Source organism: Nyctibius grandis, chromosome 7 (genome assembly GCF_013368605.1).
Source record: "Nyctibius grandis isolate bNycGra1 chromosome 7, bNycGra1.pri, whole genome shotgun sequence".
Classification (NCBI taxonomy): Eukaryota; Metazoa; Chordata; class Aves; order Nyctibiiformes; family Nyctibiidae; genus Nyctibius; species Nyctibius grandis.
Window position 1 is genome coordinate 6,452,475 of NC_090664.1, and position 17,458 is coordinate 6,469,932.

The 17,458-nt window shown below is 39.0% G+C and overlaps 1 protein-coding gene across 3 annotated transcripts in view; it reads left to right on the plus strand.

Annotated features, from left to right (window-relative positions):
• The first annotated feature begins 5,097 nt into the window (after nt 1–5,097).
• Nucleotides 5,098–17,458, plus strand: part of VPS41 (VPS41 subunit of HOPS complex) — a 113,126-nt gene continuing 100,765 nt past the window's right edge. For 2 of the 3 annotated variants that reach the window (XM_068405220.1, XM_068405222.1), the window contains exons 1-2: nt 5,098–5,153; nt 9,180–9,218. In XM_068405220.1, coding sequence (XP_068261321.1) covers nt 5,133–5,153; nt 9,180–9,218 — 60 coding nt within the window. In that variant the 5' untranslated portion in view covers nt 5,098–5,132. Of the gene's footprint in view, nt 5,154–9,179; nt 9,219–13,723; nt 13,801–17,458 lie in introns of those variants that run through there. The other variant, XM_068405221.1, reaches the window with a different exon arrangement.

Genomic DNA, 17,458 nt, shown 5'->3' on the forward strand with positions numbered 1-17,458 from the left:
ATGATGCCATAGTGGACATAATGGAGTGGCTTAAATCTGAGTAAGACAAATACAAATTTGCCATAGGGATAAGGAGAACCCTTTATGTACCAAGTCCTACAATATTAGAACTAAGGGGTGCTTATCAAAACTTGTAGGAGATCCATAGCAGAGCAGTTTAAAACCAGAAAAAAAGAAAGAACTTCTTTAAGAGGCAGGCAGAGAACTTCTGGGCTTCATTGCCTCAGGAGATTGTGGAGGCAAGCAGTATCAGCAGGTCCAAAAGAGACAAATTCATTAGTAGAATGTTTGTTAACAGATACTAGAAGGAGCAGTCAGGGATGTGCCTTCTGATATCCCTAATTCCATGCCAGTAGATGCTGGGGTAAAACAGGGGGGCTGGAGCTCAGAGGTACGTGCTCTCCCCAGATAGCATCTCCTGTCACCACTGTCGGGGACCAAGCACTGGGCTAGATGGACCACTGGTCTGATCCGGTACGACATTTCCTTTTGCGTTCGTTGTTTTTCTAGCAGTGAGTATAACTGCTCTTGAAATGACTTATCAGAAGTGCACGGAGTTCTGTGTAATTGGAAATGTTATGTCAAGGTATGTTTTCTTTTAAAAAAATGGTACAAATAGGAATTAATTCAGGTAAATTTCATGGCCCATGTTAGGGAGGAGTTCAGATTAAATCACAGTGCTATTCCTGTCTGGCTTCATAATCTATAGATCTATGAAATTTTCTCATAGTATAATAATTTTTCAATTTCAAACTTGCACATTCTTTACCAGGCCCTTAATATTTTTAACTATAAGGTTTTTTAAGAGGGTCCCTTACTACCTCTCCCTTTATATATAGCCCTTGTTTATCTTTAATAAATGGATAATTGTACTGGCTTTATTTCTTCACATTTTTTCATCTTCTCTGGGTGCTCTATGGATAATTGTACTGGCTTTATGTTGTTTACTGTTCTGCACATTTTTTCATCTTCTCTGTGTGTTCTACCTAGCACAAGAAGGTATCCTTCAATAAAGACTGCCTGAGATTGGAGATGAAGAAAGGGAGCAGAAGAAACACAGACAGGGAGTGAGGGTCAGAGGAAGAAAGAAAAGACTAAGGGAAACATTATTCCTGAAGGATTTGAAAATAATTCACCATAATTCGGAAAAGTCTTTAAATGTCAGGGAACACAGATCAACTATTTTAAAGAATTTGTAATAATCTTTCTGATATTATTACCACTCTCATTTTTATAAAAATAGGTGATCATTTATATTTAATTTAAATATGCTACAGTGGTGGGGCATAGTCGTAATGTGTACTTCCATTTCTTACCTTGTCTTTTTGGTGATATGACAAATTATACAGGGGTAATCTTTAGCTCCAATTAAAGAAGGCAGTTACTATGATGCTCATATGGTACTGCTGTTTAACAAAAAGATATTTATTTAACCTTGTTAATGATTTTCCGATGAAGATTTGCATATGAGCTTAGCTTTATGAGCACGGTTTATCTAGCTTCAAGTCATCGAAGTGTATTTATTTGTTTTTTTAATTTATAATTGAAATGGTTTTTATAGTCATTGTTCTGATACTTATTTCAGGAAGAAATGTGATAAATACATTTCAGAGGTGGATTAAGAAGAAAAAAGTAAACAACTGCAAAATAATGTAATGCTATCAGGTGAAACAGGATCTTCTTTAAACTACAAAGTTCCTGAACATATTCGAGATTATAGTTATGGAAGCTATGCTACAAATTGAAAGTATGTTCACAGAAATAATTCTTTGATATCAAGGGAAAAAAAAAGAAAAGCCTTTGCAAGTTTCTTTCTACAAAAAAAACAAACAGAAAGAGGAAAGCCTTTGGACTTCTATTGTTCTGACAACAATATTAGCTATGTTTTATCCAGCATAGTGTTTTTAAATGCTATTAACCTACAGACAACACTGCTTTTTTTTTTTTTTTTTTTTACTGAATAAGTGGTGGCAAGAGTGGTGAGAGATAACCCAGCTGAACATTTTGTTGGATGAATCAGTCCTACTTGAAAGCAACTGAGAGCTCTTGGAGACTGAAATACAATAATCTCTACCAAAAGGCATGGATACTTGCTACTTGTTGTGTTTCACAGTAGTCAGGGAGAAAGTGTGTTAAAGCAAGAGATAAAAATTCTAGCAGTATTTGGAATCTGAACATTGGTCAAGGTCAAAGTTTCAATGATAATTCTGATTTCTGTGGCAAAAGATAAATCAGAAACTCCCAACAGACTTGAATTGTAGAAAGCTGGATGGGGGTGTCAACATCCTGTTAGAAATGTCCTGCAGAAATCCCATCAACTGGAAGCTCTGCATTAAAGTAGGCACTATGAACATCAAAAGCATCATGGTATGGCTAAAATCTTTATTTCAGAAGACTTATGAAGAGTGCTATTTTTGGTGAACCAAGTTAAAACTAAACAATAAGGTAGAGCCAGCCTATCACTTGAGATGGATCTACCTAAACTTCAAAGTGTTCATAATCTCACCAAAACTCTCCCACTTGTGCAACTGACTTAACCCAAACTTCAGATCTATGTGCTAGCAGACAGTGAACGAGAGTAGTTTTTAAGGTTAGGACAGAAAATTTACTTCCCTTACACAGTGCTATATTTTCCACTTATGCTGAACTACTCTTAAGCTTTTCATCTCCAAAGATTGACTGGGAAGTTCTCAGGCCCGAGTCTGTAGGACGCTGAGTGCTTTGCAGGAGGTGCTGAAAGATTTTAAAACTCATTTACGTCATTGCATCTTTATGGTTTTCAGCACTTTTGGAGGGTGGGTGTGGGAGGGGTGGCTGAATCAGATGCCAACATATTAAATTTTCCCGACACAATAAAAACCTATAATCATGGCAAATTGAATTCATACCTGAAGTCTAAACAAGAAAAAAATTAGTTTTGTGCACTTCTGCCACAAATAAGTAGCGCATTGTAAGTAAACCACATTGTTTATACCACTTATTCTACGTGCAATGAAAACAAGAACAGCTGTTCCTTGACTGCTCTGTTTGTAACAAATGTGCCCTGTAAGCTGTTATAACAGCAAAGTTTACAAGATCTGCCATCCTTTCCCTTACACTCTGTTTTTCTTGGCATTTATAAAGTCAGTTATTAATGTTCATTCCAGTTTTAAAAGTGCCACAAAATATCTCTGTTGAGGGGAAAAAAAAAAAAAAAGGAAACCAACCTTGAAACCCAAAACCCCTATGTCATTTTTTTCCCCTGAAAGTGGTAAAAAAAAAGTATCAGGCAAAGTTTCCTTTCACTAGATATACACAGTCTTCAAGTACCAGATAAGATAGCTATGCATTACATATTTCCAGACAAATCCTGGCTCCACTGACAGCAATGATATTTTTTTGCATTGATTTGAACAGGACTAAGATTCAAGAAGGTCAGAATGGGACTGGAATGAGTTCTCTGTGTAAGCAACACAGCTGTCAGCAAACAACTCTTACAGTCACTTATATAAGTTTATTACATCTCATCTTGAAATCAGTTAAATTCCTTGCCAGCAAGGTTCTTCTGAGGACCACACTTGTCTGACACATGGGAATCTACTTCTCATTTCCAGCCTAAATGCGCTGAAAATAGCTAATACCTATTTGATCTCATACCTTTTACTTTAATAGCTCTTTTTCCTCTTCAGCTCTTTTGTATTTCTAGACGGAAGAAGCCAAGCCTTTTTTTTTTTTTTTTTCTCCAGACTTCTCCAATAGAACAGACCTGAAATTTCTCTGTTCCATTAGTGGTCCTTTGCCCCCTTCCAGTTTGAATTCATCTTTTTTGCAACAAAGGTGACTTGACATTTACCATGATTTCCAGGTGAAGTCTCAACAATATTTTGTACAATGGCAGCCAAACATTTCCTTCTCTGTAGATATCCCTTGGCTTATATGGCCAGGATGACATTTACACACTCTTCTACGGTACCCTGATAGTCCATAGACACCTGGTAACAGACCAAAAAAGGAGGTTTTCTTATATTATATCATTTGCAAATGAAATGTATTCATGATAGTTATATTTATATGTTCTTGTACTGACACTGTGAACTTTGTCAGCTTTCTCTGACCCCGGTGTCAACCCCTCAGTGTGATTTTAAAGGACAGTTCTATCTCCTCAGTCAAAATTCTGGCTATTAGTTTCTAAAGGTATGGCAACGATATACATGATTTTCATATCCAAGCTAACAGTCTCTGCAATTAACTTTCATTGTATGGCCTTATGGTCACCTGGATTCAGTATAGTAGTCTAAGATTTCTCTTTTATTACCAAAGTTGACCTGCACATTTTTAAATTCTTGGCTTTGATGCCAAGGGTAGGGACTGGGTACACTAACACTGAGCATAGGTCCACTGGCAAAACCTGTGTGATATAAAAAATACTGCCTGTTGCTTTTTAGCTTTGGTTATATTTTTAATGTATAAAGAAAGTAATTTGGGTTCAAGCAAGGTGTTCAGGTCTTGTTTTAAAAGAGAAATGCAGCAGCTCCTAGAATTGTAGAAAGACATGTAGGCTTTCTAAAAGGTTCTCCTGACACCAAAGTGTGTGTGTGGGTAATTTCAATATTGACAAATTAAGTGGAAGTACAGAGAGGAGAGAGGCTGCTGCGTGTCTCACCAGAGGATCTAATGGAAACTTGACCAAGCGCTGCTCAGATGGGTGGCAGTAAATGGGCCTTGTCCTGGAGAACTGGCAGTCCAGCGTGCAACATGGTGGCAGGCACAGACATGCTGTAACCAGCTCTTGGCTTCAACTACACCGTCCCGCTGGGGGCTGCCTCCGAGCCCCCGCTAACCTGAGGCGAGCGTCTCGCTCACAGCTAAGGAGGGCAAAAGGAAAACCTGACGGGGACATGTTGGCCCTGCTGGGCCCAGCGTTGCCTCTGCCCTTGGTGTAGGTTGTGAGGCAGCGCCGCCATACCCGCAGCTGGGCAAGATCCACCCCCCACTCACCCTCCAAAATAACCAACCACAACCTCAACAAAAAAGAAGAACAAAAAGAAGCGGGGGGTGGAAGAACTCACACCCTCCTTCAGAACTACATTTCCCAGCGTACCTCTGCCCTGGCTGGCTTCCTGCCCCTCACATGACGGGTGCCCGGCCGCGCCATGGCGGAAGCCGAGGAGAAGGTAGAGGCCGTGAGGGCACTGCCCCGCCGGAGGGGGCGAGGAGCGGGGCGGCCCTTGGGAGCGGAGGGGCGAAGGGACGGGGCGTGTGTGAGGGGGCAGAGGGTGTCAGCCAGCCTTGCGGGGGGCCTCGAGGGCCGGCAGCGGGGCGGGAGCGGCGGCGGGAGTCTCGCCGGGGCGGAGGAGATGGAGGCGGCGGGGCGAGGCCTCCTCTCCCGCGGCGTGCGGACGGGGCTGCCCGCAGCCGCCCATCGGGTTTTGTTTAAAAAACCTGGCAGACGGCGGCGCGAGTCGTGAGGGCTCCGCTTTTTGGGTGGCACCCGATGCAGGAACCTGGGCGGGAGGGAGGGGTTTAGAAATGCACCTGGCACCGCTGTAGAGCCAAGATTGAAAGGCTGGAGGGTCCGTGTAAGATGGTTGAGAAGCTGCCCTTTACCGAGTGGCACAGGAGACGTGAGCAAGTTCATCTCAACAGGGGAGTCTTCTCCTGAGACAAAATTTGGGGAGTTTGGTGGTTGTGACCTGTGGTTCTCTAAAGCGGGTGTCCTTCTAAAGCTACCCCTGACTAGACCACTCCTTCCCAAGAAAAATATAAAAGAAAAGCAAGAAGTGAAGTTCCCAGTCCTCTCAGATACTTTCTCAATGTTTCTTTGCTGAGCCAGAACTTCGACACACAGCTGAGCTGACTGGTGTTTGTCTGCCTTGAATGCCTAAAGGTGGGAGAGTCTTAAAATTACCTGAAGGGAATTGGCCTTAATTGGAGATTGGCATGTACCTTCCCTGCTGTCAGGGGTTTTTGTGGGTGAGGCTGGCTTCTTTGGGGGAGGCTTCAATGCCTGCTTTGGTGAGTTTTTAACTGTGGCAGCATTTGAAAGGGTTCTCAGGATAAAACCAACTCTATCAAATCTTCTTACTTTAATAATATAAGAGATTAGAACAGTCTGTGCTTTGCTCTCTTTGGGCTGTGATAGGAAAGGTTCCTTATTCACTTCTGTTTGTTTTCTCTGGGGTGTTTGCACACCCCTACTGAAAGGGGTCTGTGTTGTGCATATGGGTGAGTGGTGGCACAGTTTCTGTGAAACCCAAGTTTAGTGGTTTTCCCCTCACAGCAGCTTTAAGTTATAGGCCTAAAAATATGGTTGATATCATCTGACTATATAAGGCCAGGGAAGGAAAAACCCTATATCTATCGTATTGGAAAGCCAGATTTAAGAATTGATTAAGAAATTATGTTGGATCTGCTAAGTGAGAGACTGTAATGGTAAGACATTACTTCACGTTTCTGTGGCTTCCTCATCCGTGTTCCCCTTCTCTCTTCTTAGGCCACTTGAGCAACAGCATTTGCCAGCTGGCTGAATTGTACTGCTGATTTTCCCCTAGAGTCTGAGACCTACCAGTGACAGCTATTCCTACATGATTTGGGATCCTGGTCATCTACAAATCCCTGTTGAGGGATTTCCTTTTCACAGTTACAAGACTACTAAAATGTACAAGTGCCAGGATAATCCTCCTGGTTCGTGCATTTGGAGCAGGGGAGAGGAACCTAACCAAACCCTAGGGCAGTCATAACTGCAGTTTGCTCTTCCAGTTTGCCTGCGTGAGTGGGAGACTCAGGCAAGAAGCTTTTCATAGTAAGTTGCTAGCAAAGTGAGTTAGTAGGTAAGTGTCAGTTCTAAGCACCTTCAGCTAAGTTCTTGTCAGGGATCAAACACAGTTTCTGTATTTCTTTTCTAAGCCAACACTCTCTCTGAATTTTTTCATGTTATTTTCTACAATAAAACATAAAGGCCATGAAGCATTTACCTGAATTTGTATGCCGTTTATGAAATTTAGTAGCTGCAGCTGCAGTGGCTTGTGAATACAGCAGGGATACCAGGGTACAGGTCCTAAATCAAAACAGAGTGATACCTTCTTGGTTCCCACAGATTGATTATTTGAATTTACTTCTGGTGTGCCCTGATTTTGTGGGACAATATTTTTCCAAGGATGCCCTTGCACATAACACCTTGCAACTCAGTTTAATCTTTATTAAGTGACTCAGGTGGATGGATCAGCTGCAGTAACAGCAAGTGGGCTGTTACGCCAGCCTGTATGTGTGTGAGTCTGTCTGCATGGTGTGCGAGTGAGCTCATCCTGAAAATTGTCGTCACTGGCTTTCCCTACATTTGTATTCTCCTGAAGAGCCAAAGCAAGTAGAAACATGGGGTTAAAAAAATCTACGTGGTGTAGCTGCACTAGAAAGTCTCGTGTACCAGCAAAAATGTAACTTGCTGTAATTGCTTATTTTGTTTTGGAGAACAGATTTTTTTTTTTTTAAACAAATTCTTCTGTTGTTAGAAACTATGTGAATTTTATCAAAATATCAAAATAGTAGTGCTAATAGTTTTGATTTACTAAGGAGCTGAGTAGGCAACTCTTGGTATTCAGGAAAGAAAGGCAGGTTTTTTATATCGGGAATCTGATGATATTTTGCGTTGGACGTCCTGTGGTGCTGTAGCTTGTCCAATAGGCTGGCAGTGGTACACACTAATATTTTAGTTCTGTTAGTTGGTTATTGTTAAGTAGAATTTAAGATGCACAAAGGTTATATGAAACAAAATTGTTATTTCCTGAAAGGTAGCTGCATCTTGTGAGTAGAGCCCATGAGGCTGATGGACAAACAGTTGTACTTGCAAAGTCAGATCTAAGCTTGAAAGGATGCCAGGATTTTACTCCCTCGTCATCTTCCCTTGACTCCCATGTTCTCTCTAGTTGCAGTTTCCTAACTCATGTCATTAATATAGATGATAGAGATAACCCTTCTATGGGATGCGTGTTCTAGAGGTGGACTTGGCTGTAGTTAAGGAAAATGGAGGAAACAGATGGCAGTAATCATGGTAACACCTTGCACTGAGTTTCAAGTAGCAAGTAGAGATGCTGCTTTTCTTCTCCTCCATCTGTATCTCTGGTCTGTTGTGATGGTCGCTAAAGGTGAACCTCCACTAATGCAAAGGAGGCACTTGCTTTTTGCCTGGAGGTCACAATCAGTGCATGTTATAAACATGGAAAATAAATGTGACAAACTAAAAATGACACTGGTTGTCAGTGCATTAAATTTTCTTCCCTTTCCATTTATCTTTAAACTGTTGGTAACTGTCTCTCTTTTTTTTGCTTTCTCTGGTGAAATTCTGTACCTATTTATCTTACTGTCCAAATAGTACTTCATAAGATTTGAAATGCTGCCTTGTCTCTTGCTCGTTCTTTGTTTATATCATATTTTGTTGTTAAAATGCTTACATTCACTGTCAGCGTATTAGTTGTAACCTTTTATTGCTATTGATAACGATAAATACGTTAAGTAAATCTTCATTTTGCTGACCTCTTTGAGGAGGCATTGCATCAGCAGATTTTCTCAGTGGACAGGTGAGAGATTAGCAGGAGCTGACTTACAAAATTTCTTTTTTGTAGGACAGTGAGAAACATTGTCTTGCCAGAGGGAGATGTTTTAAAGGTACAGTTGCTTCAAAGGCAGCAGAAAGCCACATGGCTTGCATTGACATGGGATGGGAAGGAGAAAGTTGTTAGATGCTGGATTTCTATGGAAAATGGGTTGGTATTATTTAAGTTTAAAATAAGCCTATATTAATGGCTGGATAGTTGAATACCAAAGTTCGTTTGTGGATAACTTGGGAGTGCTGTTCTGCCTTGTGAGTCAAGACATGGGCAGTTGCTTTGCAAAACTTGCTACTGATTCTGGAAGGAGAGAAACTTTCACAAATTCTCAGATGATCCAGTCGCTCTCTCTTTTAGGGTAACTGACAGTAGTATCACAGTCAACTGGTGCCACTGAGTGTCAGTGTGACACTAGAATGCAAGTGCAAGCACAAATTTGGTATGAATGGAAAGGATGGAAACTCTGAACTTTGAGTTAGTTCCACTTTGTCATCTGTCTCTTAATAAAGCTTTTAAAAGTACTTTAAAAGGGGAAATACTGCTTAGTTATGTGCATGCTTAGCTAATTTTCCCTTTCTTCTTTGTGTCATTTTTCAGGAAAACAGGTCTAATGAAGAATCAACAGATGAATCTGAGGTAAGCCTGCTTAAGATGCTTCACACTTGAATCTGTGTTAGTGCTAGTTCTTTTCCAGTATGGAGGGAAAAATACTTCCTCATTGGTTGTTTTTAGAAGTTTTGCTGGTATTATGTAGGAAGGAATGTTAATCTAGGCTTAAATTATTAAAAAAGGAGCTGTAATTTGCTATTAGAAGCTTCTTTATATTTAAAAAAAACCACACAATCGCCCCATTATAGTAAAATGAGTTATGTTGAGAGACAAATTCAAGTGCATGCGCTTCTGTTTTGATCAAATGAAAATTTGTCAATATAATTATATATCTAGGAATAGTATATTCAAGTAATTATTGTGTTATTTTAATAGCTTCATGGTCTAGATTGAATCGTGTTCAGTAGAGTCTCTGTTCTTGAGATGATATTTTGTCAAAAATTGTCTAATATTCTGGAGAGGTCTGCCAACCTGCTGTAGGTGCTGGAAAGAGTGGACTGGGGGTGAGGAGAGGAGGGGAGCTACAGAGGCTTCAAGAATTTATCCCTGAACAGTAGTGTACTAACTGCAAACCTGTCCTTATTGAAGGAACCATGAGAGATCTGGAAAGAGATACTTGACTTTAGTGTGGTCTAGGATGGCTACAGGAAGGAAAAAATAAGGGTGGATGAGCAGCTTCAGTTGCGGCCACCAGGAAGGATGGATGACACAGCAGGGTATTACCTTGATAAGAGTGTTTTCACCTATTACGCATCTAAGTGAAAGTGGCTTCTAGACTTCCAAAACTTTAATGGACTTGCTGTTAGTGAGATTTTCTGTTCTTTACTGAGGGACAAATCTTCGTGCTTGGGATCTGGGTTTAAGCACTAAGCAGGCAGAAATCCTCATTTCCAAGACTGGGTACTGTAGAGACTGCAAGGGTGGATTTTGAAAAAATGTTTTTGCAGAGGATGGTGGCTTTGTTCCTTGTGAGGTAATTTTTTTCCCTCTGCCTTTCCTGAGTGGTTGTCTGCGGTGTCACCGTAGGGCCTTCCTGGTGAGAAGCAGGGATTTCTTTGGCCTTTTTACATTGCTGCGTTGAACAGCTGCCTGGACCAGACTTTTTTTGCCCAGTGTGAAGTGCTTTCATTCTGGATGTTGCTTTGTGATGTGAAGTGCGCATAGACAATGACTGGTAAAGGACTCAGTATTTAGTAGAATAGTAATCCTCTCAAGAATTGACATTCACAGTATAGTGAACACAAATACTTACCTGCTGAGGCAGTTTTTTTTCTTTAAAGCCCATTGCAAGTGAGAACTCGTTTTACTGGCCTTTTTAGTGGCCTTTCAACATTTCAGCCCACAGTAAATAAGTATTTACAGCAGAATTAATCATAAATGGGTTGCCAGGTTGTCAGGGTTTTATTTGTTTTTACCTTAAGTAAAAATAGGCATCATGCAGCTTTCACAAAATTGAAAGTCATAAAATTTCAACAAGACCTTTGTTAACGTTGATGTCTATTTTTGATGTTAATTTCACATGCATAGAGAAGTGAAAAGGAAGTTTTCGTATTGAGAATGTAGATGTTGGATCTGAAGAACAATGCAATCATCATTCTAAGGCCTATGAAAACTTTTCATGAGTTGTCTTTGAATAGCACATCTAGTCTGTAATGTCTTGACACTACACAGGTAGCTGATGAAATGAAACTTTGAAACCATGTTTAGAAAGTATTTAAGGGAAGTAGTGAACAATTTTCACAGTCTTGGTGTTTACATCACTCGTTAGACTATTTCTAATGATCATTCAGATAGAAACTAAAAATAGTGGTAGACTCAAAAGGTCTAAATGTCAGTGCTTGCTTATATTACTTGAAGTATGGTCAGAGATAAGACTGAACTGATGACTTCACTCTTAGCTCTTGTGATCATAAAATTGTATTATTTCTTTTGGGTAGCTCACAGTTTGAATAATCAGGGATGGATTTTATGGTGGCAGTACTAGAATCTGAGACTGTAATTCTTGCAGCCTGTGTCCAGTTTTACCCATTTAAAAATTTAATATTTATGGCATAGACTTTGTAGACATCTTATTATCATAGTAATTAAGATTTTTGCATATACAATTGGACTTGCACTTAATTTAATTTAAGTTCTTCCCATAAAATTGAAAATTGTTACTGTTGGTTTCAGAGGGCACATGACACATATCCAAGTTATAGTATAGAAATATTTTCTGTTATGGAGGAAGGTAATTTTTAAATTCCTGGTTTTGAGCAAATGATGACCCTGTCTGAACTGGATGTGTGAACAAAATATGGTAATTTTTTTTCCTGTTTTTTACACTGCTGTGCCATTATCGTAGTAAAGAATCAAACATACACTGATTCTCTTTTTATGAGTAACTCTTTTAGTACAATTCCTTTAGTAGCTCCTAGTAAATAAGACGCTAATTCTAACTTGCTACCTGCTTGGTTTGTTTTGAGTGACAGACTCTTTAACAAATGCCAGGATGCCTATTCGCAAAGACTTGGTGATAGAGCTTTATAATAGGCCTCAAATGTGGGAGTCTGCAAAAATTGACTGTCTTGAATGTACCTCAGCTAAGAGCCCTTCATTGTAAGTTTGGTTCCACCTCTTGCTTCCCAGGAGATTGATTTCCTAAGGCTGCTTAAGTGTTTAATACTTTTCAGCTGTTTAAATCAGAATGTGTAAAACTCCGAGGTGTTAATTAGCAGAGATGGTGCATATGTTCAGACGCTGAGCAGGCCTTTCAGTGCGGAGATAGTGGTAGTTACTTGTGTGAGCATGTGTAGAAATGTCATAGATCTTTCCTGGTAGCTACAGTACAACTTACACTTTTATTTCATATCCTTATGTATGATATGGGGTATTATAAACTTCTTCTTTTCCTATAGACAGAATGCTATATATTATACCATGATGTGATGAGGAAGCAGTATATCTGTAAGTCTTTTAATTCTCAAGAGGAAAACCTACTTGGTTTGCTAAGTAATTCTACTGCGGTCTTGAAGCACAGTTATTTTCTTTTTGTATCTTGTGGTTTTGGTTGGTGTTTTTTGTTAGTTTTTTTTTTAATTGTATTTGTGAAGTATATTTGCTTTACTTTTCCCAACCCTTTCTGATCATCAAATATGCCACGTTTCGGGCTGAGCCTGAGCAGTTTGGTTTTGTTGAAAAGTCCTAGTACAATGTGGTTTCATTGGCATATTTAATTTTATTTTGCAAGCACCTGGAGCTGTGTGTTTGGACTGTCACATTTGATTAAAACTAGGCAACAAAGTAATCTGACTTGTGGCTCTTAGTAAACTCTGGAGGAAAAAAGTCTGCATAAATTATGTACAGCCTGAATCTTAATTTCTGTTTTCAAGTTGATTTTTTTCTTGCAATGTATCTGTTTCTGTAAAAATCTTGCTTTTCTCAGTTGAGGTATTTTCTGTCAAGCATATACTTATATTTTGCCAGCTAATTAGCAAAAGATGATGGTAATAAATGTATAAGTAGATAGTTAAGCTTTCTTGAGTAGCAGTGCAACATGATGGTAAGGTGAGATGAACAATGGTATTTTTCTTGCATTTAAGTTGCTGCTGCTGTGCAGCTTGTAATTTTGTCTGTGAAAGTTTTGCCTTTGATGAGAGAATCCTGTTATATTACATAGTGGACTGTTGTGGAGTGATTTAAACAATTTTTTATTTTCATTTAAAACAAGTGATCTTTAGTTTAAAACAAGGAATAATTAGAGTACAGTAGTGCAAACAACAGTGTGTATTGTGAAATCCACCCATGAATCACTTGCTTTCTTTGAAGAGAGGAACTGGTTCTGTATCTCTTAATTCAAAAGAAAGCTTTTTTGAAGAGCCAACTTGAGCCTCCCTGAGCCTCCATACTACTCTGTGCTATATTGCTATAGAGTGTGTTTATTCAGTGTGTTGTAGTTGCACAGTATGTCAGAGTCACCATTCATTAACGCTGTGAAATCTTGTGAGGTCAGGTGAATGTTATTTTTGTCTTCAGTGTATAGGTAGTGCACAAAACATTCCCATTGAGACTTAATTTGTACTGATAGAAGCATATATTTATATTGCACCCTGGAAAATTGCTGCTCTGCATGAATTAGTAACAGTTATTTCAGGCAACTTGCACGTGGCAGAAAAATGTTTGGAACCGTGCCTCGGTGTCCCAGGACCTTCAGCTTCTGCCTCAACCTCGGACTTCATGTACAGGTTAATTGTGCTCTACCTCTTTCCTACCTATGCACCCCTCCTTCCCCATGCCTTATGAGATGGAGCAATAGTTTCCTATCTCTGAGAAGTAAAGAGGGGGTTACAAACCCCATTTGTGAGTGTGAGGTACTGATAAAATTAAAGTCATGCTGTATTAAAAGCCAGAGCCTTCCTACTTGGTGAGGGAATCAGAGCTAAGTTACCATCCTGGGATTTGGTTTGTTATTTGTTAAAAGTTTTGTGCTTCTTTCTAGTTTATTGCTGGGGCTATGAGCGAATTGCCTGGTCCAGTATGTATCTTCTTTACAGGGAGCATCTTTTCAAGAACAAGTGTCACTGGAATCGTGAAGTGAATGCTATGATCCATGAAATGATCCCGTGACTATGTAAGGAGTTCCACTGATTTTTTCTTTTGTAGGTGCTGCAGTACAGGGTTAATTTTTTTTATTGTATTGTTGGCCTGTTAAAGGAAACAACCAAGAAAAAAGGCAGGTGGGTGCAGATGTTCATTTTTCTGCAAAAGGTATTAAAAATAATATTTTCTTTAAGAAAAGTTGCATTAATATGTGCATTGCTGTTTTTTTCATAGGTCCTTGTATGTGTTAGTCATCAGTGTTACATATGTTTCCATTCTAACACTTCCATTTTTCTGTCTCTCAGTCTTAATTTTTTTGGGCCTGTTTTCTGATTTTTGATCACTAGTACCCTGTGAAAGGGTTTGTTCATTTAGTTTATTCTTTTAGTTATCTAAGCACTGTATTAATGAATTATAGGAGTATTTGTAGAGAGGAAAGTATTGTAGAAATTCTTGGTTAACCCAGTGCGCAAACAATTTATGATGGTTTAGAAATATCCCTCACTGATACACTTTTCTCACTGAAACTGCTGGTAGTTTTGTTCTTTAAGGTTTTGAAAACCGGTCAGAGCAGGAACACAGGAAACATGTAAGCCTGAAAAAGAGGCAAATAAAAAGCCCTGATGTTTTCTTTTCCTTTTCAGTGCACTCCAGATCTTAGTCTTGCAGATTGGGTCTGGATTAGGTCAGAGCAATTAAATCATTTTAAGTAAATAAAGCATCTGGTAAAAAAGGCTCCTTGTCATACTCCGTTTCCATCAAAATGTTCTCTTAACATGGAGTGTGGAGCATTGGGCTGGAAGAGGTGAGCTCTTCTGTGGCTAGTAGCTTTTGAAGGGGCATCACCATTGCAACAAAAAATGGATGGTTGAAAAGTAGGTTTGGCTACTGTAACGCAGTCCGACTTGCCTTTTTTTGTCTCACATCTGACCTTTGGCAAAGTACTTTTCATCCTTTCCTTATTTTTGAATAGCTTTACACTAGGCTGCCATTTTTCTCTTCCAGTTGTTTTAAAAATATAAAATGGGAGACAAATGCTCAGCAGCATATCCTTTTTCACATACCTGAGCAATCTGAAGGGAGATTGCTTCTCCCTGCATGGCTTTAAGTGAAATTGGCCTTTTAAATGGGGAGAATGGAAGGAAAAGATATATAAATCCCAAATAGAAAGTTCTCCTCCTCATTAATGAGAAAATGTATCATGCAAATAATTTATCAATTTGAGTCAGTAGGATGAGCATAGTAAATTATTTATTGAAGTTTAAATGGAATCTTTTCATACATTAATTTGAAAAACAAGTTTGCAGTGACTAGTAACTAACATTATAATATACATCGTTAGAGGATTGACTTGCAGGCAAATGGATTATTGCTATATTCTTTTAATATCTTCTGCTTTTGAGTGAGAATTGGATACTTCATTTAATGAGCTATTAATATTAACCAGAAGTTCATGTTCTATCTGTGTGTTGTGGAATACATAAAAAGTAAAAATGCTGCTGTGCGTGTTACATAAATTAAGTGCAATTGCAAAGCTGGTGTGTTAACAGAGTATGCAGATGAGGCTTTTCCAAAATGCTAAATGCATTTGTCTGGGTGGAATAACACTCTAGGCTGGAAAACAGGAAAGTAGGGGTGAAATTCAGCTGTTCACCATTTAGCTTTTCCACTGTGGTGAGTAGGTGAACTTTAAAAACTGCTGTTCCCAAAACTGTACAGTAGAGTTCTCATATGCAGTACATCACAAGGTGGCAACCGAGCTGCTTGAGTAGTGTTCACGGAGGAAACAAATGATTACCCAAGTTCCTTACTCAGCAAAAGGAAAACACAAGTAGAAATGTGTAGTTTCATTGAGATTTGAACTGTGTTTGGATTTTTCACTGTTGGAATTGAATTTGGACACCAAAGATAAAACAAACTATCCTGGGCTGCCTCTGTATGGTACACTTGATGAGGATGGACTGATCCTGTGCTTTTGAACACTGAAGTGGGTTTGAAAGTTTTCAGGTGTTCCTTGAGATGCACGAAACAACCAGTAAAATAAAACAAATTGGTGGGAGTTGAAGTGAAACCAAATTGTACTATATGGACTTTTTACTCCTTTTTTTTTTTTAACATGCCATTTATGATGTTTCCTCATGTACCGTGTGTCATCTCTGTGTTACTTCTGCTTCTCAACTTGGCTGGTGCCCAGCTTCTTCAAACCTGTAGGAGTAAATCTTCAATTGGTGTTCCGCAAATACAGTGTGACATTCTGTATACCACAACAGTTTTGCAAAGAAATAAAATGCTCTCTGCTTTGCCTTTTATCTGTGTGTCACTTCATACTGTGAATGCAGCCCATTTTGATACATATTCACAGGCAGCCATATCATCTTAATTCCTTGCACCTGGTGTATATCTGCATTTTCCCAAAGAGGTCAAGGGATTAAATAAATCCCTGCAGAAAAGGCATGGGGAGAACAGAAAACTGCTGTGTGAAATTCTACCATCCTAATCCGTATTTGCCAATTTTACAGCCAGATACCGGGAAAGTATTGGTGATTTGCCTTGTGAGGGGCCATAAAGGAACTGGATGGGAGGTTATTCACTTCCCTTCCTTCACTGAGCTAACGTTACTAATTTTTCGCTGTAGAATTAGAGGGAAATATTTTAGCAGTGTAAGTCACAAGTGTGTTTTCATGGTTTAGAAATTTCAGTCTTCATGCCTTTTGTTGTCTTGTGTAGCAACAGTTGAAGAATACAAGCTACTTCTCGTACAGGTTGGAAACTTGAATAGGTTTTTAGTATTTACTCTGAATGATTGTAACATTTTTTCCAAACTATATTAATTCTTACAAAACCTGTGTGTATATAGTGTTCAAAACACAGCAGCCTGTGCTCTTTCGCACTGTCCTGCAAGTGTTCTACAAAACTTGAGCAAATAATCAGGCCTTTTATGAAGATAATGATATGTCCTCCATGCCCACCTCAGTAATTTGTATCATTGTTGGAGTTACTACCCAGGTTGTCAGTTGAGATCAATAATTTTATAATATAGCTCTCTTGATAGGAAATTGTTTGGAGGTTTTTTGGTTTTATTTTTTTCCCTTCTTTTTTTTTTTTTTTTTCCCAAATATTGGTTAAGCAGGCTAATAAACAAGACTATGGATGTTTCTAGCTTTTATTCACTATTGCTTTACTTGCTTTTGAACCAGTGACTTCAAGGCAAAAGGCTCTCTTCTCATTCTTAAACCAACTAATTTATTTTTTTCTGCTTTGTTAAAATTTTCTTGTGGGAGCAAACTTTTAAATACGAAAGTAATGGAGGAGAAGAGGTTGATGTTCTCTTCGTAAGTTTTTAGCCTCCAGAGGGTATGGTAAAGTGCTCAGTATTTAAATTCAGCAAGGTAAATAAAACAACAACTTGTAATGAAATAGTGCACAAATTGGAGCACAGCCTAGCAAACTGGGCTTTTGAAGGTTAAAGGCCTTAGTCTGAGTTTTTCTTGACATCCCTTTAGTGTTACAGGTTTGATTGCATTGAGAGAAAATGAGTCGGGATCCTAATCCTGAAAATAGCAGAGGTAGTCCCTTTATCATTGAGACGGGAACAGAGGTCTGAAAATCCTATCGTAGGGATGGAGAAACAGTAATGATGAAGCTGCACTTTGCAATAGTTATGTGTTCTACTATAATTCTTGTTTGCT